Source organism: Anopheles bellator, chromosome 1 (genome assembly GCF_943735745.2).
Source record: "Anopheles bellator chromosome 1, idAnoBellAS_SP24_06.2, whole genome shotgun sequence".
Lineage (NCBI taxonomy): Eukaryota > Metazoa > Arthropoda > Insecta > Diptera > Culicidae > Anopheles > Anopheles bellator.
Genome location: NC_071285.1, coordinates 26,259,377 through 26,277,326, shown reverse-complemented (window position 1 = coordinate 26,277,326; position 17,950 = coordinate 26,259,377). Strand labels below are relative to the sequence as shown.

Sequence of the window (17,950 nt, the reverse complement as noted above, 5' to 3'; positions counted from 1 at the left end):
TTGCCAATAACCTTCGCTGACGAGGATTCAATCGAGATAACGAGAGCGTGGTGCTTTTGGGACATCATATTGGGCAATAAATGGAAGAGTTCGTTTATTGGAATTATCAGCGGAAATGGACTGCAGAGCTTAGCTCACGTTACATTCGACGTTTTCTGCCAAATCGCAAAGCATCGTGTCCGGGTTGAACACCAGACCACCGAGACAGTTGCTGGGATAGGCGTTGCCGTCGAAGCAAATGTAAAATCGGCTACAATCGTCTGGACTGGGCAGATAGATGCCGTTCGGGATGCCGTTGCACATCACGTTGCCCGTTTCCGGTGGTCCCGTTGGCGTGGGGATGGTGGAAATGGTGGGTGAGACCGGCGAGCTGGTGGCCGTCGGTGGTGTCGGTACGGCGCACAGCGCGTCCTCCGGTGGAACACATTCGCGAGTGGTCTGGTCGAACCACAGGTCGGGCGGACAATAAAGGACGTATCCGATGCCGCCGGAGCACACGTAGTACGCTTCGCAGCTTTGAGGGCTGGCCACGTACTCACCGTCGTCGGTGCCGCTGCAAACGTCCGGGGTCGGTGTGGTCGGTGGTCCTAGCGGGCAGTACGCATCCATCGGACTGCCGCACGCCAGCAGGTCCCGATCGAAAAATTGACTCTCCGCGCAGTCCGAAACGAAGGCCTCCTCATCGACGCACGTTATGTACTGATTGCAGTATAGGTCAGAGCCCATGACGTGTCCGTCTGGTTGGCCAACGCAAACCGCAGGTGAACCGGTGGGCGGAATCGGAGGATTCACATCACATTGCGCTTGCTGCTCGAGGACGCAGGTTAGGGTTGCTAAATCGAAGAAAAATCCAACTCGGCAGATCATCGGGAACGGCGAACCGTTGAGACAGTAGAAGAACATGTCACACCAATCAGAATGTGGAGCGTTGGAAAAGTTGGGCCGCCCGAAACAAGGGTTGTCGGTCGGTGTTGGGGTTGTCAGAGCAGGCGAAGTCGTCACGTCGGTTGAAGTCGTTGGACCATTCGTAGTCGTTGCTCCATCCGTAGTTGTTGCGCCATCCGTAGTTGTTGGGCCATTCGTAGTTGTTGCTCCATCCGTAGTTGTTGGGCCATTCGTAGTTGTTGGGCCACTCGTAGTCGTTGCTCCATCCGTAGTTGTTGGACCATTCGTAGTTGTTGGACCATTCGTAGTCGTTGAGTCATCCGTAGTTGTTGCGCCATCCGTAGTTGTTGGGCCATTCGTAGTTGTTGGGCCACTCGTAGTCGTTGCGCCATCCGTAGTTGTTGGGCCATTCGTAGTTGTTGCGCCATCCGTAGTTGTTGGGCCATTCGTAGTCGTCGGGCCAGGCGAAGTCGTTGTTGAGGGTTCATCGATGCCACACTCTACTTCGTACCGGTTGCCGCAGCGCCCCAGCTCGATACTGAACCAGTACCCGCGAGGACAAGACAGCAGGTAGGCGAAGTTGTCGATACACTGGTAGTAGAACTGGCAAGAAGTGGTGCTGGCCAAGTAGGTGAAGTCTTCCACATTTGCGCACTCGGGCGACGGGGGCCTAGGAGGGCCCTCTGGCAACTCAGGCGGCTGCTCGATGTCACAGTCGGATTCAGCTTGCGGCACGCATCGCTGCAGTTCCATCGAGAACCAGAGATCGTCCGGGCAAGTGTATCCGTAAGCCTGCCCATCGATACAGGCGTAGTAGAGATAGCACGCCTGGGGACTGCGAACGTAGGTGAGGTCCGGCACTCCAATGCATATTTCGTTATACGCGTGACCGAGCGCCACCAGCAGCAATAGGCTGCCAAGTCCTAGGAAGGCTGTAAGAGAAGTAGTATAAAAACAGCTGTCACCGGACCGCACCAAACAGCTTTGGTCTTACCTTTCATTTTTAAGCCTGTGAACTAATTCCGAATATATTACACGTTTTTTCGTTTATATACCACAGCTGCGGCTACGGGTGGTGTCAAACAAGCCGGGCGGGGGGAGTGAAAGAGCACCGTCCGGCGGTGCGACCGATCAGAGTTATCTGTTATCGGAAATAGGAAGTTGATGACACTTGCGTCCGATTTTATAGTGTTATGGTAGGACTCGGTTTGAAGATAATTTCGTTAGGAAGTAAGCCGTAAAGGGCGACACCTGGCTAATGTCCAGCGTAGGTCATGCGTAGCTGTCGGTGGCGGCATTTCCGTAATTGGACGCCGTAATCACCACTTACGATTAGGAAGTATTTCATAACCAAAAGCCAATAGCCTAGTCCCCTTTCAACAAAAGCCAAGCCGAACTTTAGTTCCTGGCGCATCCGCGTACGCTAGCCTGTATCGTTTGACAGGGGGTAAGTATGTCTTACGATTTTGACCATCGCGACAGTGTTCGTGTACTTTACAGCAATAGTGTGTGTTGTTGTTTATTAGCGGCAACCTCCGATAAGTCGGTGATTATCAGAACAAACATAATGTGTTTCCTTTACTCAGCACCTTCAACAGTCCTTGATTGACGTTAGTGTCGTTTCGAACGCTAGGACATATAAAGTGATCTGCAATGGCCGACAGAGAACGAGAGAGTGTGACGGTGATAAGAACTGCTGTTGATAATCTTCAATGGAATAGTGAAACTGAAGCTTAACGTTATTTGTTTTCTCATATCTCTTTATCTATTCCATATCTTTGCCTATCTCTCGCACAGTGAACCTTCAGTAAAGATCTTGGTGCGATCCTTCATAAAGGGCAACTACTTGCATTAGAGCTATGTTCGTCGGTATTGTTGGTAGGGCTGCTGTCGGTGGTGCCACCATGAATTTGGTCTGGTTTTCGTTTATAGGCAGACCAAGGTTATCCACAGCTTGATCAATCCCTATTTAAGTCTGAGCTACATTGGAGAGCCTCCAGAGTCCCAGATCCAGAATCCAGGATCCACGATAGGCCATCGACTTAGCGCAATCCCTTAGTGGGAGCAAAGGGACTCGAGAGTCTTCCGTTCGCCTTCGCCTGACCTTGTGACGTTGGTTATGGTAATTCGGGTGTTCAGGTGGTAGGTGTTCTGGTGAATCTTCGGCATGGTGAAGATCTGATTAGTGTGGGCCTAGATTAGTGAGGCTTATGTGAGTAGTCGTTCCTGCAGAACGTCCCTCTCGTTTAGGCTTATAGGCGTTATTCGGCACCGTTATACCTATGCACGGTAGCATGTCCCCCTTTTGTGTATAAGATAGATGATGCCAAGATTAATAATCCTACAGGTTTAGTAAAACTAATTTACGAACGGAAATTTAAAGATCAGTTAATTCAAAGAGCTTTACAAATCCAATACTACAAGAAGGGATCGGATTCGGATTTTCAGAGGGAAAGGATTCGGATCGATATTAAGATTAATGAACGTATAGGAAAACCACATCTGAATTTAAACAACAAAACAAAACAATGGCGACTGCAGGATGTGGAAACGTATTGGAAGCATGCCGGACCAAAAGAAACAACTCCAAGATCGTTTGTTTGTATTTTACACACGGGGCCATGAAGTGCAATCATTCGTGTTACGTCGGAGTAAACGGGTTACGGTTTTCGAGCACACTCCGTACTTGCGGGAAGATCACATTGCGAGATTTTGCTGTTCCACAGGTAACTGCTCGGACAGCTCATCAGGATCGGGTGCAGACCGATGCAGATGAAATACTTGCTACAGTCGGCGTAGTTGGGATGGAAGATCTCGGTGCCCACGCAATCTGAGAGGGACGAGAAGCGATGGGAGTACAAGGTGGCGGTACATTAGTGCCTGGTGGGGAACCAGGGGTGGGTGACTTACCGGGAGTGCTGGATACCGTCGTTGTTTCAATAGACGGAGTGGAAGTTTCAGGCGCAGCAGGATTCGGCAGATTGGTGCAGTCGGTGTTTTGCGGGAAGTCGCACTGGTTGGTGGCCGTATTCCAGTAGACGCCATTGCCACAGCTATGCAGAATCAGGTTCCCGTAGGCACAGATATAGTAGCTTTCGCAGGCCGACGGATGCGCGATGAAGCTGAACTCGTCCGGGGTGCAGTAAGGGTACGGGTTGAGATTGGAAGGTGGCGGAGTGGCCATCGTGGTACGAAGTGTGGTAGTTGCACGAGCGGTGGTAGACGCTGTCGGCCGCGCGGTTGGAGCGGTCGGTATGAAGGGAGGCTGACCGGGATTGGGAGCTGGTGCGGTTGGGGCCGCAGTGGGCACAGTGGGTATGTTCGGGAAGAAGGTAGGGTTAGTGGCGATCGATGGTATTCGAGGCGGCGTCGGGGCAGTTGGGATCGCCGGCGAGGACGGTGGCACAAATGATGGCGGCAAGGACGGCGTTTGACCGCACTTCACGAAGCTGGCCCAATTGCACACCATCGCTACCGGATCGAACAGGGTGCCGGCGGTGCAGCGCTGTATCTTCTGCACGTTGTACTCACACACGATGTAGGCGCCACAGTCTTCCGTAATCGGCAGCTTCTGACCGTTGGGCATTGCCAAGCATATCTGCAGAGGATTAATCCACCCACTTGGTGTTTAGTGCTTGGAGGTCACACTCGGTGCCGGTTACTGACTTACGTTGTCCGATATGAATCGCGCTGATACTGCGTTGATTAGAAGCCCCGCGACGAGGACTAAGCCGAGGGCTAGGAGGTGAAGGAATAGGAAAAACAGAACTAAACAGACAGCTCCCCAACGCGGTGTTAACGCCTAGCCACCGAAGTTCCTACCGTTCATGGTTCCACTACTTCCTTCGGCGGGCTCGGATGGGCCGGATACAAACGGCGTCGATGGTGGTTGCTAACTAGAAGTAGCCAATTTTTCTGCCATCCCGTCGGTGGGTATATTTATACGTTCGGACTTTGCTCAGATCTGAAAGGCTACTCATGTTTTCATCAATGTTTCCATCTCGGTATCTTAATGAACATCATTCATTGTGGTACCTTTTTCCGGTGTCCAACCTGCGCAGCCTGCTGACCAGCCTGGTTCCTATCAATGATGTTATCAGAAAGACCGATACCTGTCGCCCGAAAGCCTTACGTATTAAAATAGGTTAAATTCCTGGGTTGGGTTTTTTTTGCTACTGCAGCATGACGAAAATAAACCAATGGCAAACTTTACTGTTAAAGCCGATGCATCGAAAAAGGAAAAGAATTGCTCTCCAACCGTGTCAGGAATACTTCATTCACTTACATTACACACCAAAAGCTATCGATCAGAATCCCTTCCCAAGAGTTCCAGAGTTATCTTCTCGGTGAAGTCAACACCTTATCTGTTGGAACAATATGCGCGTATGAAGTTATTTGTCAGCAAATCGCACCGAACCTCAATGGGTAGGTCAACGTCAATGGTCCTCCGTGCTGCCGGTAAGAAGCCGTGCACGAGGCAAGCGGTGCAAGCTTGAGCCATGGGTAAGCCGGAACGCAAATCACCATTCAATCCAGGGCCGATTTTCCAATCCTGATTAGATAAGTGACGCTCGGTACGACCCTTATAAAACACCACCGGTAGCCAGAAGAAGCCTTTATTTAGTAACACCGACTGGCGAGATCGAGATGATAAGCGACATCAGTGAGTATTTATGGCCAGCAGTGATTTAGTTTGATTTAGCGTACAGTTCGGTTTGAAGCACCAGTTTTTGTAAATGATCTTTTTTCCTGTAGAAAAACTTTCGCTACTATTAATGGTGGCCACGATCTGTTGCACGACAGCTGTGGCGGATCCGTGTAAAGAGCAAGGTCTGTACACTGGTTTTCTGCCACACGAGACCGATTGCTCGAAGTACTACTCCTGCTACGGTGGTGAGGCGTACTTGCAGGAATGCCCAGACGGTAAGTATTTCGACCCAACGCGAACCGTTTGCGATTTGGAGGCTAACGTGGACTGCGTGACCAACAACTGCCCACCGGATGGCATTGTGTTTCTGCCCATCCCGAACGTGTGCGACCGCTATCTGATCTGCATTAACGGTGACGCGTTCGAGGGCGTCTGTGACGGTGACCTGTTTTTCGATGCGGTGCTGGGAGACTGTAACCTGAAGAATGAGAGTGGCTGTTTGGTGAATCCTTGCATTCAACCACCACCGAGTCCACCGCAGTTGGAGATCTATCCGAATCCCGCCGACTGCCACCAGTATCTCATCTGCAGCAACGGAGAACCGGTCGTGAGGGAGTGCGCCCCGCAGCTAGTGTTTGACCCTTCCTCGCTGCAGTGTGTGCCGGGTGAGGAGTGTTTGGTAAGTGTCTGTGGACCTTGAGCGACTGATAAGGATGAACGAGTCTACCATCAAAATGTGTTCATGGAATGAAATTGCCCAAATAATAGCCCACCGAAGGTACGACGACGGTTAATCCAGGGAGCACAACCACTGCTGCAGGAGCAACAACCGATTCTTCATCGACATCGGATCCTACAACGACCTTGGATCCTACATCGTCCTCGGATACAACGACAACAGCAGCAACCACAACTGTGGCACCTTAATGAAAAAGAAAAATGAATGTGAATTAACTCATAACGCTGGTGTGGTGTGTTTGCTTTTCGAGACTGTTATGTAAATAAAGATAAGCATCAAGTCAAATACCTAATCTCCGGATGTCTACGTCACTCTCGCTTACCATCAATGAGCTGCTTGGGGTTTATCTAGCCTTGAATGCGGTGCGTTTTACGCGTTACAGCCACCACCCGAATCTGCAAAACTCGAGCCTCTATATAAAAGGCGATTGGGAGAGTTTTTGGATACTCCAGCCGCTGCGTTCTGTGCTGATATTCTATAGCGACTATAAGATGGGTAAGTAGTTAGCACACTCAGTGTGTGAAGAGTATGAGACCTTAATGCGGCACGAATCCTTGGCATAGTGTGGATTTGGTTGGCAGCGGCACTGCTGGGTATCGGCACAGCGCTAACGCCACCGACTTGTGATCCGGCAGTAGTGTCGTTCGTTTCGGACCCGACCAGCTGCACCCAGTACTACACCTGCTACAACGGCGTGGCCACTCTGCAGACGTGCCCGGATCAAAAGTACTTTGACGCTACGCGGATGCTGTGCGACGTGCCGGAATATGTGAACTGCGTTGTGGATCCTTGCGCCGCTACCACCGGTGTTACTTCGTTGCCCATTGCGAACTCATGCACCGCCTATACGCTTTGCGTCGAGGGTACCGGTTACCAGGTGACATGTGCCAGCGGGACGCTATACGATGAGACGTACGGCGATTGTGTCCTGGCCGGGGCCAGCTCGTGTGTGGAGAATCCTTGCCTTTCGCTCGATCCGGCCACCGCCACACCGACCACGTTCTATCCTGTGTCGAACTCGTGCACAAAGTACATCATCTGTAACAAGCAGGAGGCAGTGGTGCGGGAGTGCGTCGGTAGCAACGTCTTCAATCGTGTCGAAGCCAAATGTGTTCCAAAGGCAAGTTACACTTGCCCCGCGGGCACGGCTTGAGGGCGAGATTGGAGAACGTTCCAGCCACGTGGTCATCGGTCGCGTCCTTAAGATTCCCGTGACCGTTACGGAATTTGTGGCTTTCACATCGCGGCAAACTTGAAAAGCTGCGTTGAAGCTTCTGAAACGGGAGCTTTCATCGAAGCTTTCGAAAGCTCCTAAAAAGCGAACGAAAAAAGGTTGGCATGATAGTTTACCCGATAATGATTGTCTATTTTTTAAATTTAATAAAGACGCCCGTTACGAATGCAAAAAAAAATAAATATTACACTGAAAGCATCCAAAACCGATCGACTGCTTTACACTTCGGGTGGATGCATCTCAATCGTAATGGAAGGCTAGCTGTGTGCTCATTGTTTACTGTGATGGGTGTGTGCTGGGCCGTTGTTTACTCATCACTTACCGCACCGGCACCGGATTCGACGTGCCGTTTGGCGACGTCGTGCGACGTCAGGTGTACGAAAATCCGCGAAAACAACAACACCAATAAAACCAATTGCCTCCGCTGACATCACAATGGCCGGTCAACCCGTTTCGTTCACCGCTTTTCAATGACAGCAGCCATTTTACTTGTTTGCAGTTACACCGCTCTCGAGGCCGAGGCCTACTGCAACCAACCAATCTGTGGTGAAGGAAGGTAAACAAAACATCAATACGTTACTCAGTAAACAAAGTGTGACGTAAGCCTTTCATACAAACCCGGGGTGCGTTTAATATTTTTAATACGGTCGTCTTTCGTCAATCAGCAGCCGATCCGAGAGCGGAGTCTCCAGTTACAACTTAATTGACCTACAGCCGCAGTCAGATTAACACGGCCCTGTTTTTTAAAGTCCGCTCAGCAATGAAGTAGTAGCTGCCTGCTGACACACAATGCACACGGTTATTGGCATTACATCATCTCTCGCTCTCGCTCTCTCTCGCTCTCTCAAGTCGCACCGGTGCCGCCGGTGTCTTTCTTTCTTTCTTTCACTCGTCCCTATCTGATCGTAGTGCGCGGCACGCATAATCGGACACATTGATGGCGGCCACTCTGAGGACTAAAGGACTGGTTGCTTGATTGATGCGCGTTCGAGTCTCCCGTGCGGGGTCGTGATCTTCGCGCGGGATCGCGTGACCGGCGGACCTTGCGAGAGATCGATCGTGGATGTGTGCGGACGCGTTCTGGCTTTTCAAACAGCTGATCGATTCCGAGTGTCGGCGTGGTGTCTATCCGTTTACGGGCCCGGGCGCTTCAACGCGCACCAAGAACGCTCACTCCGTCCGCGCCAAACCGGTTGCTGACTAACCTACCTGGGGTCCAGCGCAATGGGCCGCTGAATGGGGCCGATGGTCAGTACGTGAGCCGCCGCGGTAGCTGCAAGGGTGGTTGGCAGAAACAGAATCACTATCAGGTGACAGCCCCCGGTGGTTGTAGTGATTGTTTGTGGCCGTGGCCGGTTGGTGAGCGTGTGGTAGCTGCTGCATGTGCTGCTGATAAGCGGGACAGTAGATAGGGTTAAACAACTCCATCGGCGAATCGCTGGAATTTCACTCGTCGGATTCTCGAGGACCCCGTCTTCGAGCTGAGGTGCCCCTTTTTGTCGCCTTCAACGCGGCGTGTGCGAGAGATAACGTTTATCGAAGCTCGCTCGAGCTAGTACACGTCGCGCGTATGGTGGTCGATCGAGGCAAGTGCCGTTCCGTGTTCGTTGCCTGCGGTGTGCGTGTCTTAATTGCAGTCCCGCAGAGGTCTGAGCTGCGGCGGTGTCGGTGGTAAAGCAAACAACCAACGCCACGACTGGATACGAAAAGCAAGCCGTCCATAAACGGGGAGGGAATCGGAAGGAAACATTTGTATGCGCCCCGTGTAGCCCCGTAGCGCGCGCCCGAAGTTCTGTTGATATCAATGACGATCGCGAACGGTCCATGTATTTGTGCCTGTGTGTGTGTTTGTGTGTATTGGGGGGCGCTCTAAACGGTTGTGACAACATAGCGCGTCTTCTGTGTACGTTACACTTGTGGAACCGCTCAGCAAGATGAGCTAACGACTTGGAGACACCACCTCGAGACTCGAAGTTGTTTTCATGTGGCCATTTTTATATTTTGGTTTCGGGAACAACCTTTCATACACCGGCCACTCCCAAGTGGCCTGCCGAATATCTGCGGTGCATGCGAGGAAAATCGTGAGGAAAGTGACCATTTTTGTGCAGATATATGTGTGAACGTTGGTGTGACAGATCGAAGATTTCCCGCTTCTCGCTTGCGCTGCATCTCTCTGCAGTCCTGTGGCGAGATGATGACGATGATGAACCGCTCGAAAAAGGCCAACCAGCGAGGTAAGAGTTCGGCCGATGTTGCCAAGGATGCCAAGGTGGGCCGTGGCGTCGCGGCCTCCGGTACTACTGGTCCGAAGCCTTGTTTGGCATCAATGCCGGCACTGACAGCGCAACTGCCGACTGCCGGTGGCCAGCCGCCTACGGCTTCCTCTGGTGGTCGTTCGAAAAAAGTAAAACAATCGTCCAACGGCAAAGCTAACGCCAGTAAGGTGGCGGTGGCGGCGGTGACTAGGCGTTCCTCCGGTAAGGAAACGGTTGCCAAGGTTTCCGTAGGTGCACCCGGGGAGTCGGCCGACGGTGGCCTCCCGGTGCACGCGCTGGCACCGAAGATGGAGCGCTCCAACAGCTTCTATCTGACGCGCAAACTGTCGAACCTGTACAGTAAGCTGAGCGGAAGCCGTGAGAATGTTGCCAGCCAACCACCCGCCAACGCGTACCCAGCGCCTGGCGCGGGTGGCACCGGAACAGGGCAACCGGTCCCGTTCGTGCGCAGTCGCAGCATGTCGTCGATACAGTTGAAACGATCGTACCGGCGCAGCCAGAACGTTGAGTCGGCGTTGGGCAACCTGCACGAGGACGCCATCCTGGAGCGCTCGGAGAGCACGGAGGAAACGGCCGTGGCGGTGGCGGAACCAGCGCCAGCGCCGGTGCCCGAAACTCCACCACCGATGCCACGGTTCGAGCGCTCGAACAGCATCCTGGCGTCGATTCGGCGCAAAATCAGCTTCAAGTCGGAGCGCCGCTCGTCGAACGTGTCGAACTGGAGCACCTCGCTGCAGAACCTGCGCCAGGAGGACTTCATGATCAGCTACGACGATCTGAGTTTCATCGACTACGATCAGTTCAACAGCTACGAGGCGAGTTTGCTGAAACACCAAAATAGTGGTGCGGCCCGGGAAGATGGAACCAGTGTGGAACCACCTAGCGGTAGCACCAGCAGCAGTGTGGAAACGGCCACCAACAACAGCCACCAGGGTGGGATTGCGGAAGCCACTAACGTGGGGGTCGTACGGCGCAGGCGCAAGAACGATACGCTTCTCCGATCGACACTGATCCGCAAGAGCATGGACGCTACCGAGAAAAACCTCGACCGGGACAAGAACGTGTACCGGAACAGTCTGGACCCGGAGAAGCTGCTGTGCATTAGCAACGCCAGCCGGAAGTCGTTTCGCTGGAGCGCCGACGTGGAGCGTGACGTGGTGGCGCTCGATTTGGACAGTGCGGACTTTGTGCCCGGGGGGAAACCGCTGGCAGGGCGGGTCACTAGTCGGTCGTCGACACCGCCACCGCCGCCGCCGTGTGACGTGTGTGACAGTGGTATGATCGATGGCAGTGAAAGTGTCAAGTTGGGTACGATTGATGACGGGGCCGCCGGACAGACGTTCTCGGACAGCAGTGCCGGGTATGTGAGCCGAAGTGAGAGTCTGAAACGGTCCCGGTCCTACGGTGGCGAAGGGGGTGACGCAGGCGGCAGATTCCAGGAGAGCTTCGGGCGTCCTCGGACGAAACTCGGTGTACAGGTAAGTCGGTGTTCCAAAGTAAAAAAAAAGCCATCCCTCGCTTCCGTTTCCGAAGAGAGATTGTTTTGATCCCGCGGCTGGAAGGCAATTTTACGACATCAGTTTGGCCGATAAGCCTCTCCCGGGGCTGGAATGTTATCGGATTGAGCTTGCAACTTTCATCACCGTTCGGTGCCAGTCTCTGCCCTTGATACTTCTGTTATCGGCTTCGGCGACGAAGGCGAATCATCAGCAAAGGTTCTCCTACGATGCCTGGGTTGGCGTGGAGCCAACGAACCAGTATGAATGTTGTTGAAAACTTGGCCACAACGCCAATATGACTAACATTGCTGTTGGCGTTGTTATTTTTGATCGTTTCCATCGTTTGTTTCGCACTAACTCGGCGAATACTTCGAAAGATTGCCGGACATAGGAACGAATTCTGTTCCAGTTCGGCTGAGTGCTTTCGGCACATAAGACACGTACTCATCTGTGGTTCTTTCTTCGTTGAATCGTACTGTGAAAAATCAAAAACACGTTGAATAAATGGTAAAACGAGCCCTTGTTTCGCACAGGCCCAAGAAAGTTGCACGCCTAGAGCTTCAACCTGGCTGGATGGCAATAGATAGAACCGAGGGGAAATGCGGTTTTCTTTATGTCCCCAAAACCATCTCGAATCAAACTTTCATTCTAAACAAACGGCAGTAAAAGCACAGCTACAAACAGAAATTGTAGATGCTGCTCTGGTAGTTGCAACTTCTATGTTGACGACGCAGGAAGGCCAAAAACCTTCAAAGAGGCCGAATTAGCTTTTTCCGATGATCCTAGCTAAATGCAAGATGAACTCGCTTCAGGAGTAGCGGTTACCCATTATGCTACTTTCATGCTTTGCATGTATAGGGTAATCCATCTAGTGTTTGGACCCGATTACGTGAAACTACCTTATTCTGGAAATTGTAAACATTTGGTAGAAACTTTGACGTTTACGAAATGGGACGCTATAAGCTTACAGAAAATTGAAAAATGTTCAAAACTTATAGCCAATGTTGCACGATGTGTGATTTATTGTTATATTTACAAGTTATTCACTTATTTATCACTTGATTGGCTAATGAGCCGACTCTCTTGATGTTACGCGAGATCACAACTGATCGCCGGATGTGCGGGTCTTCGGCTATATTCACGTTTTGACGTGGGGAACAAGGTCGCCACAAATTATTTTCCGAAGTGGTGAGTCTTCAACTCAAACAGTTCGAAAGCTAATTTTCTAATTTTCTCATTTTCCTCGGTGGCCAAGTTATAAACCAGAATTTTCGTATTTGGGGCTCGGAAAACCCACACTTCGTGGAAGAGAAGCCAATGCACCCATAGCGAGTATGTTTTTGGTGCAACTTTGGCCTGGCAACATCATCGGCCCATTTTTCTTCTGAAATGAAGAAGAAGATGGTGTACCCTACCGACAAATGTTGGCTAATTACGGTTCTTCGGCGCAATTGAAGCTGAAAACTTTAACAACATTTGGTTTCAACAGGATGGCGCTACATTCCATACAACGAGAGCCACAATCGATATTTGGAATCCAAAAACTAGATTGACCACCCTATATTTGGAATGATAGTAAGGCAAGGATCTAGCACTCATTGCTCAAATTTGAATCGGTCCGTCGAGTGTCCTATTTTCATCTACAAACCACCGCTCCAAAGTCAACCAATCCACATCGAATTATCATCTTTTGGGCGGCACTCAAAGTGATTAGTTTGTAACAAAGTTTTCTCAATAAAATTGCATTTTCAAACGAATTCAACTTCCTGCACACACCAAATAGTCAAAAGGTGGTTTATTTCCATTCCACTAAAATGGAATCATAATCATTTAGATAAAACACTTTGGAAGTTGCGACGATAGCCAGTGCCATTTTTCAATGGGGCCATTCGGCCATTCGACTCGACGCCTCCTCGGAATGGCCCAGACCTAGACCAGAGTGCCAGGCCAAACTAGAGTCACTGTTCGATGGTTGGTGGCATTCGGTTAATTGAAAAACATTTCGGATCTTGGGATCTCCCAAGAGGTTTGATCGACTATGATCGAAAAAAGAGAGGGAGTAGTTTATTACCTTCTAAATAATAAAACATTAGGTTTGCGATCGGAGACTATATAAGTACATTGTTTCGACCAGTTACTACAGTTACCAGTTACAGGATGACAATGCTTTCGCTTGGTTGCGCAAACGCTTATCGCGCTAATTTTATTGATACCTTTTCATGTTACACGGCACAGGTCACCGGGCATCAGTTGAAGGGCTTCGCTGTCGCTGGTGCAGAACCCCTGTAGTGCGGAGGTTAGTTGATGTTTACGAGTCTTACTCAATGAGACACTGTTCCGAGGTGTGAAAAAAACGGTCAGCTTGTCTTCTTTTTACTATTACCGAAGAGTTTGGTGTGAGCGCGATAAACTAAACACTATTACTTAGGGGGAGGGCCATCGTACTAAGCTACATTTAATACCTAAACAATGTCAGCAATTTTCACTTATAATCCATCTTAAAGTTAGGCGTATTTGGTGTAGTGTATGAAGGCGAGCACGGAGTCGGCCAAGTACAGGGCACCGTTGATGACGCAGAGCGCTCCAAGCGCTAGGCCAGCCTACGATAAAGTAGTAATCGGTCAGTTAGTTCGCTGTCGCTGTCGACAAACCCGGCCCGCAAACCCCCGCTTACCGTTCTCTCGGAGGTTATGTTCCCGAAGTCATGTTCCGCGAGATAGCCGTGCCAGTAGTGCAGTGCGGTACCTCCGACGGCGACCCACATGAACGTTCCGACGACGTTCATGATCGTATCGGACAGCTCGTACTTGTGCTTGGTGGTGCCGAAGCCGAACGTGATCATCTGCACGCCGGTGTAGATGATGAAGCCGACGAACACACCGGAGGCCACGATTTCCGCATCGGGACTTTTCTCCTCGTTCAGGTTCCAGGTTCCACCGATACCGAGGAAGTCTCCGCCATAGCCGGTACGGTAGATGATCAGGACCACAATGTTGATGATCTATTTGGTGCGAGAGAACGGAACGAGAATTACAATCGGGACCAAACCTTGTCCCAAGTCGGGCTGCTGGCGCTCACAGGAGTCACGTTCCGCGGGTCTAATACTTGACGATACACTAATGGGGGTAGTTAACTTATTTGTCGGATGCATCGGACACGCCATTGTAGTAATGTTTTACGATTGTCACACACGCGCGTGCCCAGTACACCATTACTGGCCGTTGTAATTTTTACGGCAAACTCAACTTTTACTACTCTGGGAGCGCAGGGCAATGGGCACGGTTAAGTGCATTGGCGTGACTGGCGTCCCGAGGAGCCGGAGGCTGCTTATCGGAATACCATAAAGATGGTATATGTATGCGATACGCTTCATTATGGAATGGTCAGCCACTGCTTCTCCAGACCAGGGACTAGGGACAGGCCAGGATGCTGCTCGGATTCGCTCTCAGTAGAATTTCCCAAGTGAATGCGACCGTCGGTGCACCATCGTAAAACGAAACATTCTCTGCCCGTAGGACGTAGGACATTGTTGCAAAAGCAAACGTGCGTGCCTGTGTGTGTTGAGTAGCGTTTTACGACACAGAATAAAAACCGGAACACAGGGTAGGTGGCAAGATTCGTCGTTCGTCTAGTTTACTAGTCTGACTTGCCGGTGCTCGGTGCTAGGACACTGTTTTACTCCCTTAAAACATGCTCGCTTCGGCCGGCATTTGCTCATAGTTTTGGGAAATTTTGTATCAAATGGGCGGCAGGTAATACAGTTGCGTGCCCTCGGAAATCGCTGATGGTGTGTAAAATCGATTATCACTTCCGACGTTCGCGGTCGCTGCTGGCAAGTTTTCGATTTCAGCTCATTACACTCAGATACGGACGACGGAGCGGAATTACCCGGATACGGAACGGGGCCTGTCTGCGTGTGTGTCCGTGAGACCTGGAACAGGGACATACCTCTCTGTGGGACGTTAATATGTGCTTGAAATCGTTTTTATTCGCGCTTGCTGTACCTTCAGCGGGGCAGCGATGGTGTCGTCGATATACGCTTATCTTATCGTCTTGTCTGCCTCATATACCTAGAACCATCGTTTCCCGTGAGGTGCTTTCTGGTGGTTGGTTCGCGCCACGATGAATGATTCAACGTGGGTAAAAGCGTTACGAAATTCCGCTTCCGTTTAAAACCGGGAAGCATCAATAATCTTTGCGTCCCAAAATGGTACCGATTGATCAACTCTTGAACCAGAGTTGTCCGTGAGGACAAGAGCATTGCTCTGAATATGTATGTTTAAGTGAACTACATTTATCAGTGGCCGCAAGTATGACGACGCTCCACCTGTACATCGGGGCCTGGGTGTGGTCCAACGCAGGGGCCCACCCTGCACCGCATACCAGATACCAATGCGTGTGACATGATGTGATGTGGCGAAAGACTTCCACTTCCTTCGCAGTGCTTCACATTGCTTTCGGTTCATCCGCAGTTGATGAGCCAATACACCGACCGACACCGCCGATGAGTAATCATCTCAACCAGTCGGTGCTTCGGGTGATGAAATAACATACGGCAGGGCGGCTGGCCAACGGGTCATCACTAGCACAAGATCTATATGATATTTTCACTTGCTTCACCCGCCAGGAACCAGAGCTTGTTCGTGTAATCAAGACTACGTAACAAGAAACAATTCGCCACCTTCTTCGCATGGTTTTTGCGCTTCTAGAAGGTGGTTTCGCACTTAGGCATAAAGAATTAGGCACACACTAACACACACAGAGCACAGTAGGTCAATTCGAAACCTTTAAATGAATGATCGTCTAGGTCAGTCCGTCACAAACACCACGCACGCCACAAGACGATTATGGGGAAAAGGACATTTTAGAAACAACTGTTTGCTCACCACTTTAAACACTTTTATGAAGATGGAACCGATCGTTTCGGCGGACACCATTTTGCCGTTTGCCGAGTTGCTCCTGGAGGTCTTCGAAACACTGACGTCTTGCTGCTGCCTCGTAAAGCCTCTTCTTCGCACTTGCACGGACGATATCTCCACCTGGAGTGCGGGATGAAACGGAGAAACTAGTCTATCACTCCACACAGAAGCTGGCCGAAGTTGGTCTTCCATCGTGGGTCAAGTCCGATACTTACCTTCTGTTGGTAGGAGCGTTTGAATCGACTCTGAACTGGGTACGATCCGCGTAACGACAATCCGGCCACCGATATCTGACGGTCCCCGCATGGACGGGTGGAGCTTATCAGCAGTGTGAGGTCGTGGGAAAGATTAGATAAAGTGCCCGGGGGAATGCTAGGCGAACACCTTGCACTGTGGGAGTTTACATTTTTTCGTATGTTGTAAAGGTGTTTGTGAAGGGTGTCCGTGAGTAATGGATGTGAACGAATTTCGATGTTTCGAAACGTTGCGAGAACTAACCGTAACACGAAAGGTACTGGTTTAATAGCACAATGTCTCATAATCCCGGAATGTTAGTACACGAGTCGAGATAGTCGAGCTTAAAGAAATGGAAACAATTTGAAAAAAGCAGCTTCGCTGTCGGAATTCTCAGCGGAGTATATTTTGGGATCACAAAAGAAATTATTTCAAAACGGACTTATTTAATGTCCCAGTTCAGCAGCAGAGATCTGCAAAGAAGCCAATGTTATTGTGCAAAAACTATGTTAAAATTTTAAAAACATTGCGCAATGGCAGAAATTCAAGTATACTAAGATTAGCTTCGAATCGGTCAAGCCGCTAACTGTGAGAGGTTAAAGATCAAATATATTCAGAAATTTGAAATCAAAATTGTTAAAGTTGTATTGGGATTTATGAAACTGTCGCATTATTGTCTCTAGCATCATGTTAGAATACAAATCCCAATATAACTGGCTTGATCTTCATCAAATTCTATATTACTTTCACGTTCTTTTAAAAGCAATAGCAAAGAATGTATGTTACTTTCTAAAAACCGGGTTCTTCGTGCTTTGGCACACTTGAAACTAATGCCAATAGTTTCCCTATGACTAAGACTATGTTTCTGAGAAATCAAACAACAAATCTGGCATGAGTCATCATCAAAGGTGAGCAAAGAAAGTAAGCAACATTTCGATGCGTTTGTCGCCGTACGCAATCCATTCGCGCACATTAATACCGAAGAAGCGGCGATAAAAAGTGCACTAACACATTGATAGTTTGGAAGGGCTCAGGAAAGGGTTCCTTTGAACAACCATCTAGCAGGTGCTTACGAACACAGCACCCAGACAACATAAGGTCCACATTCAATCAAGATAGTGGAGATAAGTTTCCGTTTTCACTTACCTTATCATTTTGGTTGCCTGGTAATTTACGCACTGCGATCGTTGGTAAAGAATGTTTTTTTCGATGTCTATATTCTAGCATAATGATTTAATCTGTAGCCGTCTGTCGATTCTTTTTTGGTTGAACTTCAACGACATGGCTGACAACACAATTTTTCGAGTAAACGTGGTTGCTCTGCCGTTGGCATTCGAACGGAAAAGAAAAAATGATTTGATACCTTAACAATACATCCTACAATCGATTCGCCGGTCTTGTCGGTGCAGGAAAACGGGCAAATAATAAAACCGTTTATAGTTATTTGTAGCATCGTTTTTTTTTGCGGCCAAAAGACAGGTATACAAACGGTTGCGCCCGTGTCGGTGGAAGAAAA

General features: G+C 50.0%; 5 protein-coding genes across 5 annotated transcripts in view; 3 read left to right on the top strand and 2 right to left on the bottom strand.

The window, feature by feature from the left end:
• Positions 1 to 4,471, bottom strand: part of LOC131215318 (uncharacterized) — a 4,856-nt gene extending 385 nt beyond the window's left edge. The window contains exons 1-4 of the mRNA XM_058209708.1: positions 3,796 to 4,471; positions 3,572 to 3,715; positions 1,329 to 1,817; positions 139 to 956 (exon numbers count right to left, since the gene is read on the bottom strand). Of these exons, the coding sequence (XP_058065691.1) occupies positions 139 to 956; positions 1,329 to 1,817; positions 3,572 to 3,715; positions 3,796 to 4,471 (2,127 nt within the window). The remainder of the gene's footprint in view (positions 1 to 138; positions 957 to 1,328; positions 1,818 to 3,571; positions 3,716 to 3,795) is intronic.
• Positions 4,472 to 5,384: 913 nt separating this feature from the next.
• LOC131215317 (peritrophin-1-like) lies at positions 5,385 to 6,460 on the top strand. Its single transcript, XM_058209707.1, has 3 exons — positions 5,385 to 5,388; positions 5,641 to 6,212; positions 6,302 to 6,460. Exons 1-3 carry the CDS (start codon positions 5,385 to 5,387, stop codon positions 6,458 to 6,460), a joined length of 735 nt encoding a protein of 244 aa, XP_058065690.1.
• Positions 6,461 to 6,763: 303 nt separating this feature from the next.
• LOC131215316 (peritrophin-44-like) lies at positions 6,764 to 7,436 on the top strand. The gene is made up of 2 exons (XM_058209706.1): positions 6,764 to 6,767; positions 6,836 to 7,436. The coding sequence occupies exons 1-2, from the start codon at positions 6,764 to 6,766 to the stop codon at positions 7,423 to 7,425; spliced, it is 594 nt and encodes a 197-aa protein (XP_058065689.1). The 3' UTR covers positions 7,426 to 7,436.
• Positions 7,437 to 9,697: 2,261 nt separating this feature from the next.
• Positions 9,698 to 17,950, top strand: part of LOC131215315 (pleckstrin homology domain-containing family G member 5) — a 68,074-nt gene continuing 59,821 nt past the window's right edge. The window contains exon 1 of the mRNA XM_058209705.1: positions 9,698 to 11,254. Coding sequence (XP_058065688.1) covers positions 9,698 to 11,254 — 1,557 coding nt within the window. The remainder of the gene's footprint in view (positions 11,255 to 17,950) is intronic.
• On the bottom strand, positions 13,289 to 16,487 carry LOC131215255 (protein snakeskin). The gene is made up of 4 exons (XM_058209646.1): positions 16,416 to 16,487; positions 16,168 to 16,320; positions 13,956 to 14,282; positions 13,289 to 13,881 (listed from the first exon to the last, which is right to left on the bottom strand). Exons 2-4 carry the CDS (start codon positions 16,216 to 16,218, stop codon positions 13,786 to 13,788), a joined length of 474 nt encoding a protein of 157 aa, XP_058065629.1. The 5' UTR covers positions 16,219 to 16,320; positions 16,416 to 16,487; the 3' UTR covers positions 13,289 to 13,785.

What these genes read in the sequence shown, in the direction of transcription:
- LOC131215255 (XM_058209646.1), bottom strand. Translation starts at nt 16,218, where the DNA reads ATGGTGTCCGCCGAAACGATCGGTTCCATCTTCATAAAAGTGTTTAAA. An exon ending in TCATAAAAGTGTTTAAAGTG is followed by an intron (nt 14,283 to 16,167) that starts GTGAGCAAACAG and finishes CGCACCAAATAG; the next exon opens with ATCATCAACATTGTGGTCCT. An exon ending in ACATAACCTCCGAGAGAACG is followed by an intron (nt 13,882 to 13,955) that starts GTAAGCGGGGGT and finishes ACTTTATCGTAG; the next exon opens with GCTGGCCTAGCGCTTGGAGC.
- LOC131215317 (XM_058209707.1), top strand. An exon ending in TGCCGGGTGAGGAGTGTTTG is followed by an intron (nt 6,213 to 6,301) that starts GTAAGTGTCTGT and finishes CCCAAATAATAG; the next exon opens with CCCACCGAAGGTACGACGAC.